General features: G+C 25.8%; 1 protein-coding gene across 1 annotated transcript; it reads left to right on the top strand.

Moving 5' to 3' along the window:
• Window positions 1-8,799: 8,799 nt before the first annotated feature.
• Window positions 8,800-12,003, top strand: LOC145844333 (caltractin-like). The gene is made up of 3 exons (XM_082951723.1): window positions 8,800-8,997; window positions 9,955-10,075; window positions 10,978-12,003. Exons 1-3 carry the CDS (start codon window positions 8,827-8,829, stop codon window positions 11,157-11,159), a joined length of 474 nt encoding a protein of 157 aa, XP_082807849.1. The 5' UTR covers window positions 8,800-8,826; the 3' UTR covers window positions 11,160-12,003.
• Window positions 12,004-12,140: the final 137 nt, after the last annotated feature.

Raw genomic sequence — 12,140 nt, 5'->3', positions numbered from 1 at the left:
TTGAATACCAAATTTAGTTGAATAAACTTAGGGACCTCCTTTAAAAATAACTTCTGTGTAAGCTAATTTTTTTAGCAAGAAAACAACAGCAGTAGATATTTGTTGAAGTAAACATATCCTAAGGTTATTGATTTTTTTAAATTAAATATTATTCTATGCTTTTCATAGACAACTTTTACATTTGTCAAAAAAATATCAATTTCTATATTTTAATAATAAAGCTTAACAAAAATTACCCAAGTGTCTGTTTTTGAATTTTTTTACTTTTTGCTTTCTTCGACAGTTTTTCTTCCACAATCAAAACAAACATTTCTGTCCTCTAGAGAGTTTGACGGTCCATCGCATAATAAAATGTCAAAGGCGACTTCTTGTCTGTACTCTCTAGAGTTTTCGAAAACTTGCAATTGCCCAGCCTCTTCATTTTTCATAAGTTGCTGGGCGTACGAAGTATAATAATTGAAATCGTTTTAATATATATAATACTTTTTTGTCACGTTTAATATATGTAGAAGACTCACTTTCAATATAGCTAATTCAGAGTCATTAACTCTATCCTTAAGCAAGTATTCTTGATGAAACGTTTTTCTGATTATGTTTTTGATGCCAACTAAATCTCTTATATACTTTCTTCTTTCCTCGTTTGGTTCTTCGTTAGCAAAAGGATTGAGAATGGTTAAAGACTTCAGGTTTTTGTTGACATACTGCAAAATTTTGCAAAACTATTAGCGTAAACAAAGTTTTTAATTTAGAATACAAATTATTGGCTGAAAAACAAAAGTTTCTTAATTTGAATAAGTGTCAAAATATTTACAATTATTCTTGGTATTCTGCTTCTTACAAGAATGATTATTTTTTTGGCCTTTAGCATTTGTTCTATTTGTTTTACATGTAGACTACTCAGTACAGTTTTCTTTTCAATTTGTTTTTCATGAACCACTATCACACATGTATCTTAAAAATTATTTTTTAAGGTTAATTTTAGATAAAATTTTTGTAATTTGTTTAAGTTATTTCGAAATTATAGTTAACCTGGACTTTTAAAGTTTTCAGAAAATATTCTGTAACTATAGGTGATACTTTGTTTGGGTTCTTTATAGATAAAAAGTCGTAATGCCTTAGTATTGTGTCACAATTAACATTGATACTAGCAATAACTCTCGATCCTTCACATTTCGACAAATGCTCTCTCTGAAAATAAAATTTATTTCAATATTAGCTTCTAAAATGTTGTTTATAACGACTTACATCTTTGAATGTTTGGCACATCTTTGCTTCGTTGGATTTGTTTTTTTCGCCTTCTTGTAGCTCAGCCTCTATTAGCTGTTTGTTTTTAAGGTAGTAAAATGTTTTAAAAAGAATTCAGTTACAATAAATTTCACTGATTTAACAAACCTGATGATCTTGATTCCAGTAAGACGTAAATAACTTTGCACTTGGATTAGCTTTTTTCCAGGCAAAGGTAATACCGTCTTCAGCTACGGCTGGGTGATCAGCTTCTAGTATTTCGTCTTCTGAGTCAGTTTCATCGAATACTTTATTATTGTCTTTATAAACCAGTTGATTTAGTCTAAAATGTTAATAAAAATTAAAAAAATAAATGAAATAACAGTTTATTTACTAAAAATACCAAAGCTATTAAGTGATTTAAAGGGCGAAATCTAAGAAATCTACATAAAAGAAGTAGCTACTGCCATAATAATAAAAAATATAAGTATTTTGTTAAAGATATATCATTGTTGTTGTAAACTACATGTACCGATCATTTGTCGCTCTTAAAAATGCTCCTACTTCCCATACATTTCTTCTTTTGTTGAAGTCATTTCTTGCATCTTCTTCTAACTTGGGATCACGCACCTGGTATCTTTCAAAGAAGAAAAGTGGGCTTCTACAGCTTGGTTATTCTGGAATGATTTTTGATTCATTATGAAGCAAAGCAAAACTGCCGTCCACAGCGGAATTATTGGAGCCCATTGTCTGATAAAATAACTTATGAGTTGAGGAAAATAGTAATTATTTAGTTCATCTCCATCTTCATCCAGACTCATCTCCAGAACAACAGATTCTTTTAATTTCTAAAAGTTCAAGGTTGAGAACATTGTTATACACTATTTAAAACAATTAAATTATCTTACTTTGATATCAGAATGAAAAGGAGACCTATCCCGTATGTCATCCGACATTTCTGCTTCATCATTGAATTTAGTTGCCTGATCACTTTTGTTTATTTTATTTACAATTTCTTCAACTCCCTCTCTACAACGATATTTTTAAAATCACATAACTTTTTAAAATGCAAATAAAATTTACAAACTTAAGTGCTAAAAATCTCAATTAATAATGAAACATATATTGTAACCTATTTTCAGCCACGAATCCAAGCACTTTCATAGCATTTTTAAATTGAGCTGTCTTTTCTAAAAAATACAAAATGGTTAACTAAAAAATATGTTTAAAGTTAAGTTATATAGATATACAGTAATATATTGTTTGAGCACGCTTTTGATAAACTGCTTTTACAGAAGTTTGTATCTAAGAAAGCTAGTTTAAATAAAATGATCCTGTTGAACTCGAGTATCTTGGTTCAAAGTAGCATATTCTATGAGAGTTGCGCACCTAAAATGACATATTAAAATTAAATAAAATTAAACACGCTTACTTAAGCTTAAAAGGACGATGCAAAAATGTTTGAGAATGAACTTTATGACTTCGTAATTTTTGCAAGTTACCATTCGACAAAAAAATTGTCATGATGAATGACTTGACTTCGTCTTTTGCACCAATACTTTCGCACTTTCTTTTTATGGAATGCATAACGTGTGAACCACATAAATGAATCGTAGTGTTGATCATTGATTCAAAGAGTTCTTTTTGTTCTCTTTGTTTAAAAGTTGTTGTCAAGATGAAAAAACACATATACAAACATATATATAACATTTAGTATTAGTTGCATAACAAACCTTCATTATCTAAAATATGGTACGCCATATTCAAATATATTTTAAGTCCGGTTTCGTTGAATGCAATTGATGCTGCGTGTAAGATTGGTATTGAGCAGTCACATTCTACACGTCTTATTGAAACTGCTATAAAGGTTTTAAAAACATATAAGCCTTTTTAAAGCGGATGTATACAAAAAATCTTAAATAGAAAAGTTAATTGAAACAAAATTGAAACCTGAAGATAATTTTTGCAAATCGCGTTTGATTAGGTTTAACCATTGGCTGTAGTTGTTTTGGTCTAAATGTTGAGAAATCATGCTACTTACGACAAGTCCTGGGAAGTTTTTCGGTGTCGATAAACCAACTGTTGATTCATCTTTTCCTACATTTAAGTAAAAAAAAAAAAAAAAACAAGGAAAATAATTTAGCCTTACAATAAATATTTTACTAACCACTAAATAATGCCACTGAATAAAACAAGTTTTTGTCATCCAGCTTATCGAAAAAGCCCATTGTTGAATCAACATGCAGAACAGAAAAAGGATACTTTTTAAGCTTTTCTTTTGTAAACGCAGATCATTCACGTAAAAAAGGTAATTTTAAAAACACTATAACTTTTTAAGTACAATATATATACAAATTTTGTTTAAATGGGATGTTTTGTTTAAATTGGATGTTTTGTTAACATTTAAAAACAATTTTACAAAGTTTGACAAGATTTCAAGTAAAAACATAGAAGTTATGAACCCTCGAAAAAAAGTGTTAACTTCTTAAATATATGCTTTTTGTTACAGCGCTAAGTTTAATAGCAGATCATTCACGTAAAAAAGGTAATTTAAAAAAGACTATAACTTTTTAAGTACAATATATATACAAATTTTGCTTAAATGGGATGTTTTGTTAACATTTAAAAAAAATTTTACAAAGTTTGACAAGATTTCAAGTAAAAACATAGAAGTTATGAACCCTCGAAAAAAAGTGTTAACTTCTTAAATATATGCTTTTTGTTACAGCGCTAAGTTTAATAGCAGATCATTCACGTAAAAAAGGTAATTTTAAAAAGACTATAACTTTTTAAGTACAATATATATACAAATTTTGTTTAAATGGGATGTTTTGTTAACATTTAAAAACAATTTTACAAAGTTTGACAAGATTTCAAGTAAAAACATAGAAGTTATGAACCCTAGAAAAAAAGTGTTAACTTCTTAAATATATGCTTTTTGTTACAGCGCTAAGTTTAATAGCAGATCATTCATGTAAAAAAGGTAATTTAAAAAAGACTATAACTTTTTAAGTACAATATATATACAAATTTTGTTTAAATGGGATGTTTTGTTAACATTTAAAAAGGATTTTACAAAGTTTGACAAAATTTCAAGTAAAAACATAGAAGTTATGAACCCTCGAAAAAAAGTGTTAACTTCTTAAATATATGCTTTTTGTTACAGCGCTAAGTTTAATAGCAGATCATTCACGTAAAAAGGTAATTTAAAAAAGACTATAACTTTCTAAGTACAATATATGTACAAATTTTGTTTAAATGGGATGTTTTGTTAACATTTAAAAAGGATTTTACAAAGTTTGACAAGATTTCAAGTAAAAACATAGAAGTTATGAACCCTAGAAAAAAAATGTTAAGTTCTTAAATATATGCTTTTTGTTACAGCGCTAAGTTTAATAGCAGATCATTCATGTAAAAAAGGTAATTTTAAAAAGACTATAACTTTTTAAGTACAATTTATATACAAATTTTGTTTAAATGGGATGTTTTGTTAACATTTAAAAACAATTTTACAAAGTTTGACAAGATTTCAAGTAAAAACATAGAAGTTATGAACCCTAGAAAAAAAGTGTTAAGTTCTTAAATATATGCTTTTTGTTACAGCGCTAAGTTTAATAGCAGATCATTCACGTAAAAAAGGTAATTTTAAAAAGACTATAACTATATTTAAGTACAACATATGAAAACACTTTGTTTCTTTGGTAAAGTTAGGTAATATTTAAAAACGATTTTACATAGTTTAACAAGATTTCAAGTATAACTGTGGAAGTTATGATAATGGCAATTACAGTGTTTAGTTCTTGAACAAATTCTTTTTAATACAGCACTAAGTTTTAAACGCAGATTATTCATGTAACAAAGGTAATTTTAATAACATATTTTCCAAAATCGCTTAATAAATGTTTTAAAATACTTTAATTAAAATATGCCCGCGATTAAATTTTAATTAAATTCGTCGAATTTAAATTTAAGGTTGTCAACGGCTAACTGATTAAATAATGTAATTTAAGTTTATGTAACAGTTATATATATTTTTTCAAAAGTTTTAATGTTTACTTAAAATAGTTGTTAAGTTGTTTAGAAACTAAATTATGTGTTCAGTTATACAAGATATAAAGAGATTTAAAACCTTAACTTATAAAAGTTAGGTAATAAACGTTTATATCAAACAAAGGATACAAGTATATGTAGCTTAATTTATAAAAAATGGCGTATGGAAACAAATTATTTTTATTATTTTTACTTTGATATAGTTAACCTATTAAATTTAAAAAAAAAAACTTTATTATCTTAAAATAGTAATTTGTATAAAGTTCTTACTTTTTAAACTCTACATGCAAGAACAGTTTTATGCTCTAAAACATATACTTTTACTTTAGATGATATTGCGAAGTTTTAATATTAGATTTTTCATGTATAAGAGGTACTTAGTAAAGTACTTTACTTTTTTTAATACTATTTTTAAATTCATCAATAGTGTATGACTCGATTGCCTAATATGCAAGGTTCTTAAAACAATTACTCGCGAAGTTTTAATAATAGATATTTAATGTATAAAAGGTACTTCGTAAAATACTTTACTTTTTTTATTACTATTTTTAAAATCGTCAATAGTGATATGACTTTTTTCAAAGCTTTTTTTAGTTTAATAAATAATAACCATCAACAGTATTTATATTTAATAAGGTTTAAAAACTTAAGTTTTTTGTTTAGATTTTTTTTTTTAAATTGTTATGATTTAATTTTTTTAGTTCGAGTTTTAAATTAGTTAAAACCGAGTTTTTTTATTTATGTTTTTTGCTTTTATTTTTTCATTAGTTTGTAAGCCTTTTTATTGTTACTTTAGCTTTTTATTAATTTTATTAATTTTTTTGAATCTTAGCCAGAAAAAAATCTTAGCCAAGTTTTTACTTTAGATAACTTTTACTTTAGCCAACATTAGCCAGTTTTTACTTTAGCCAACATTAGCCGCGATGAAGTTATTTAAGCAGAACGTTTTCAGTCTTTTTTTGAATCTTAGCCAGAAAATAATCTTAGCCAATTAAGATCTCAATGGAGGAGATAGATTTTAAATAAAATAGTCTTTTTCTGCTGTTTTAGTTTTCCCTTCCCATAGGAAACCTATTATGCGGCTCGACTTTGACTGGTCATATCTCAAAAAATAATTTGAATTTTTATAAAACTATGCATAAAATGCATCTTGAAGCTTAGAATAAATCTTTAAAATAAGATCAACTTGTAAAAAACACGGTTTAATTCCCCTATGGCCTTAAATTAGTTTTCAGCACACATTAAACCATCATTTTATTTTAGCTTTGTGTTTAAGGGTTATTATCATTTTCTTAAATTATTCCATGATAAATATTTTTTATAAGTATGGCCTGCATAAGACTTTTCTGGTAAATCACCAACCTGAAAAGTTGGAACTTTTTCATAGTTCCTTTTGACATTACCAAACAATTTTTTGTAGATGTTCAATTAAATATGTGTATATGCTTGTTATATTTAATGATAAAAATTAAAACTCAGTGTTCTACTGAAATAAGTTTGAGAAATTTTAAAGTTAAATTATTGTTTTTCTATTTTATTTTTATTTCCAACTAACTGTTGAAACTCTTAAAAAACTCAATTATTTTTAAATAAGACATGATAAAGTTGAAAAAATCATGTAAATACACTAATTAACTTTTTGGCCTATATAGATAGGCCTTTTAAGGGTATAAACCACTGTGCACAATGAACTTAAAGTGTGATGATGTATTAGTAAAACTGGAATATACACACTCTTTTAGAAAATAATTTATATTTCTGTTATATATTTTGTGCTAAACTAAAATGTATGAAGGAAGTAATAAAATAAAAGTAAAGAAAATGATATGGCCCTTTTTACAGTTACCAGATAGCTTTAATTACAACTTTTTTTTTCTTTAAATATTATAAAAAATTAACCTCAAACTCTACTTTTTCAATTTTATATCCTTTTATCATCTGGTGATGTTTAATGAAACTTTGCTTTTAAATCAAACATTAGAACTCATTTTTTCCTTTTTTAAAATACATGTTTTGTAACTTTATCGCCCTTCAAAGAACTTACACATAGTTATCTTAACTTATGATCCTGAATTAAGCACTTAATTAATTTTTTTCAAATCATACAGAGAATAAAAACTGTTTGTTAAGTAAAACTGGTGGTGGCTTGTCTTTTGGAAAAAAATTATTGTAATTTTCAAAACTAGAGATAACCAGCCTGTCTCCTTCAGACCACATTATGATAACTTTGATAGTTTTTAAGTTATCCTTTTTTTACTAGTTATTTTAATTTTAAAACTTATTAACAAGTAGAAAATTAATTGTATTTTTTTTTAGGTTTTTTAGTTTTATTTTCAATATTGTAACAATGTAATCAAACTTTATACATTTGCTTTTGTTTTTCAATTGTATTTTTTTATCAAAACTGAATTAAATATGAAATAGTTTTTTGTCCATGAAAGTAATTGTGCTTGAAATGTGACTAAAAATGGACAACTTAAAAACCCTTGTTGATGTCCTTAAATCCAGTCTAAACAATATTTATAACATGGAGCATTATATTAAAATTTATTAACTGTTTATTTTTCACTTCTTTTATGTCAAGATTAACAGGTGTTCTACCTGCCATAGCTTGTCATACGTAGTATTGGAAACTTTTTACAAAAAATAAAGTATCTCAAAATTTAAATGATATTTTTGAATTCTATAAAAACTGGCTTGTAGTTTAAAGCTTTTGTATAAATACCAAAGTCATTTTTTGTAAAAAAAAAAGTGTTGGACCCCCCAGTTAAAGTGTTCTACCTGCCATAGCTTGTTAAGACCCAGATCTGACCAGCTTTTAATTAAGGTTTGAAGCAGGTTCCTGATGTACTTCAATTTAAGAATTAATTAATTAAGGTTTTACCTGGTGTGGTCTCAGTCAGGTCTTAATTTAGAATTTAGACCGGTCAACATTTAAACTGAAATCCAGTTTGAACTGTAAGATTATTTTTCAAATAAAGATCTGATCTGACTTAGATCTGGATAAGCAATGGTTTTAATGTAGTACAAATATTTTTTTTTAGGTTTATTTTAATTAAAGATTTATTAGTTTGTCTTTGTAAACAGAGGTATCTGTGAACAGCAAGTTTTAAAATTAAGACATATAATAAGTTGAAGAATTTTTAGTAAAAACTTAGAAAATAACCCAGAAATTTTTTTTGTTGACACAAAGATTTTCTATAAAATTTTACAGGAAACAACTATAGTGTTTGATGTTTTGTATGCTTTTTATAAGCAAACTTTGCATAACTGTTTCTATAAAATAATTGTTCTAAAATAATGTAATAACTATTTTTTTTTGTTAAAAATTAATTTACTTGTTTTAATTTTAAACTTTCTTATAGTTGGTTTAGTTTGTTTTTTTCTATATTAGCCAACTGTTTTAAATCTTTATTTGTAACCAACCATATTAAATAAGAATAGTAATAAATTTACTTCATTTTAAAGTCTGAAAAATAAAAATCAGTCAAGTAACAAAACTTTGTTTTTGCCAATTACAGGGTTTTAGTATTTAAATATTCTAATTTTGAAATGGCAAGCACCTCTGAAGAGCAACCACAAAACATAGAGCAATTGAAAGAGGCTTTTGATAAAGTTGACAAAAATAAAGATGGGAAGATAAATAAAGCAGAGTTCAAAGAGGCGATGGAAAGTTTAGAAGTTTTGCTGAATGACAAGGAGTTGAAGCAACTAATGAAGCAGGTATATTACTATACAGAGTACTAAATATATCAAATTGTTTTATTGTTTGTAATGTTCGTTTTATAACTATGTTAAATTTTGTATTTTTATATCTATTAAATGAAGCATTTGTAGTAGTATATGTTTTTCAAGAAGATAATGTTTTAATAAAAAATTTAAGCTTCTTTTAATTTAAATGATTTTTAAATGCAGCATATACTTTCTGAAGTAATATAACCTAGTGATTTTTTAATTAAACTCTATTTCTATAAAAGTATAGTATATTTTTGTAAATTTATTTTCTTGGTTAGTAGCTAGACTTTAAAGTTCATGAATTTTTGTAATTTTTACAATCTTTAAATCTTCTTATTTTTCTTTCTTACAAACTCAGGCTACATTTATGTAAATCAAGGTAGTTTTTGTTCACTTAAAACTTAAGTTATACTGAATTTTTTGCTTCAAAAAGTGGCAACCATTCATGATATGTTTTTTTGCTAAAAAAAATAAAGTATTTACACTTTGTTCCTTTTATATTTATAAAGCTTAAATTTAATTCTGTTTTTACCCTTTAACTAGAAATATTCTGAATGTTGATTTTTTTAACTTCTTAACTTATATGTTAATTTTTGTCTAATTAACAATATATAATATCTAAAAGTGGCAACCTTAGAGTGTTTGATTTTTACCAAAAATTATTTAGAAATTAAACATTAAATTTATAAACAACAATCTAGTACTTTTGTTCAAAATTTGATCATTTTTCGCTTTCAAACTCTTTTTTTTTTAAATGAAATTTAAATGTTACAAAACCTATCTATTATAACATAACTTGTTAATGGTAGTTAATAACAATATTTTAAAAATTCAAGTAATTTTTTAAAAGTAAAACATGTAAATTTATGACTAAATCAGTAAAAAAAGTAAAGTAGAAGTATTAAAAATTTTCATGAATAAGCTCTAAACCTATAATACAAAAAGGTGTCAAACTACAAGTCGATAGACTTCAATGAATTTGTGAGCATTGCGGTTGTTAAGTTGAACGAGCACACTCATGAAAGTGTTCTTGAACAATTCCAACTTCTCGATTGTCATGAAGAAGGTATTAGTTGTTGCAATTGATGCTATATTTCCATTTAAATGTATTTAATAAGTAATATTAATAATATTTTCTAAAGTATCAAGTTCTTTTTGATATTTATCACAGGCTGCAGTTTGCCTTAATCTACTAATAGTATTATCTGCATTATAATCACAAGGCTAAATTAAAAAACCTTTGTAAAATAATAAAACTGTGTATTATTAGTAATACACACAGTTTTATTATTTTACAAAGGTTTTTTAATTTAGCCTTGTAATTATAATGTTAGATATAAGTTATGAAACATATTTCATTTTTTATTTAAGTTAAAGCCAAAGGTCTATTTAAAAAAAGCTCTCTGCTTTGTAGAAGGCTTATTTACTTTTGATATATAATACTAAACATTCCTATGGTTTTAAAGATATAATAAGTTTCTTAAAAAAGTATAAATATGAGGACTGGGATCCGCCTAGACGAAAATGGGTTGTTTAAGAAGCTTATTCAAATAATTTTATTAAAGAACCCATGCAAACCAAGTTTTACTCACTATAGAGGTCATAAGGGGTGGCTTCAGATTTCCACAACTTTTTTGAATTGCTTGAAAATCATGCAAATAGTTTGCATATTTGCCGAGTGAGCAATTATTTTTTTCATATTATTTTTTATTTTTATAATAAAATTTTATGTTTTGATTTATTTTTTTAATGTTTGGGTAAAAAAATAAAGTAAAAAAAAAAAAGCTTAAAAAATAGTTTGCTGACTCAGCAAATTTGCAAATGATATGCATGATTTTCGAGCTACTCAAAAACAGTAGTGGAAATTTGAAGCTATCCCTCATAAGTGCTATAAACAAAAAATCCTACTTTAACATAATAATAATAATACAAGTGAGGTATCAACAAAAATGAAAAATCCTCCTGCAGGTTACATCGACTACTCCAGGTTCAAGAAGATGATGCTGGAGGGTGGGGAGAAAATGTCGGAGGAGGACTTCCAGCAGATGATGAGTCACATCAAGCTGGAACCCAACCTCACATTCGATTACAACAGGTTGCTTGGCAACGTGAAGGAGAGACATCATTACGCTTTCAAGAAGCTTGATTAAGTGGTTTCGAATTGGGGGAAGTTTTGTTTCTGGAATCAATGTGATGCTTTTAAACCGTTTTGTAATGCTATTTTTCATTTGAAAACAACAATGTTTTTTTTCAAGTGGGATCTAGTTTGGCAAATTTTGTTTTAACTATGTTAACTGTTGTAAATGTAATATAAAGTAAATACTCACGGTTGACCGTAAGATTTTTAATTAAATGAAAGTAAGTTTTCGCTAGAAAGATTTAATACTTTGTTCAACATATATGAAGTATTTCCATTAAAATAGCTTATAATTAGATACATTATTCATTGTTTTTGCAAAAAATAAATAGTTATTTTGTTTTTAACAACAATGTAAAACTTTCAAAAATATTTTTAATTTTTTACTTTACAAGGTGCATTTTAATCTGAAAATTGTGAATACTCAAGCCAAATTATTACTGCTCTTTATATTTTGCTATACACTGCTTCTACTAACTTGTCAAATTCCATCTGCTGAAAGTATACTTGCCTGAAATTTCATTAATGTTTGTGCAAAATTTTCATTTGAAGTGTTTTTTTTTATACGCTATAAACAATATTTTTTTTATTTTTACTGTATCAAGTTAAATTTTAACCCAGACTCAAATTTCTGTAACTTAAATGTTTTATGACTTTTATTGATTTTTTTAGTATAAGCTATCACTATTTGTTGAACTGAAATACTTAGCTCGTTGTATTACAACCGAATTGAATCTTTTTTTTTTGTTTTTTTTAATATAGTTTTAAAATACGTTGTTTGTTATATTCACTAAAATTTTTATACAAATTTTGCATGCATTGTATTTTTATAAAGTTTTGTAAATAGTAAAATAAAGAATTCTGTATAAAAAATGTGAATACTTTTTTTTAAACTATTAAATGTTAAAAAATAATTAAGAAAATAAAATATTTAATTTGTAACGTTTTTAAAAGTTGATACCTAATTTAAAAACGAAAATACTGTTACAGTATA

Source organism: Thalia democratica, chromosome 9, assembly GCF_965202585.1.
Source record: "Thalia democratica chromosome 9, ktThaDemo2.hap1.1, whole genome shotgun sequence".
In the NCBI taxonomy this organism is placed as follows: domain Eukaryota; kingdom Metazoa; phylum Chordata; class Thaliacea; order Salpida; family Salpidae; genus Thalia; species Thalia democratica.
This window is presented reverse-complemented; position numbering and strand designations above follow the sequence as displayed.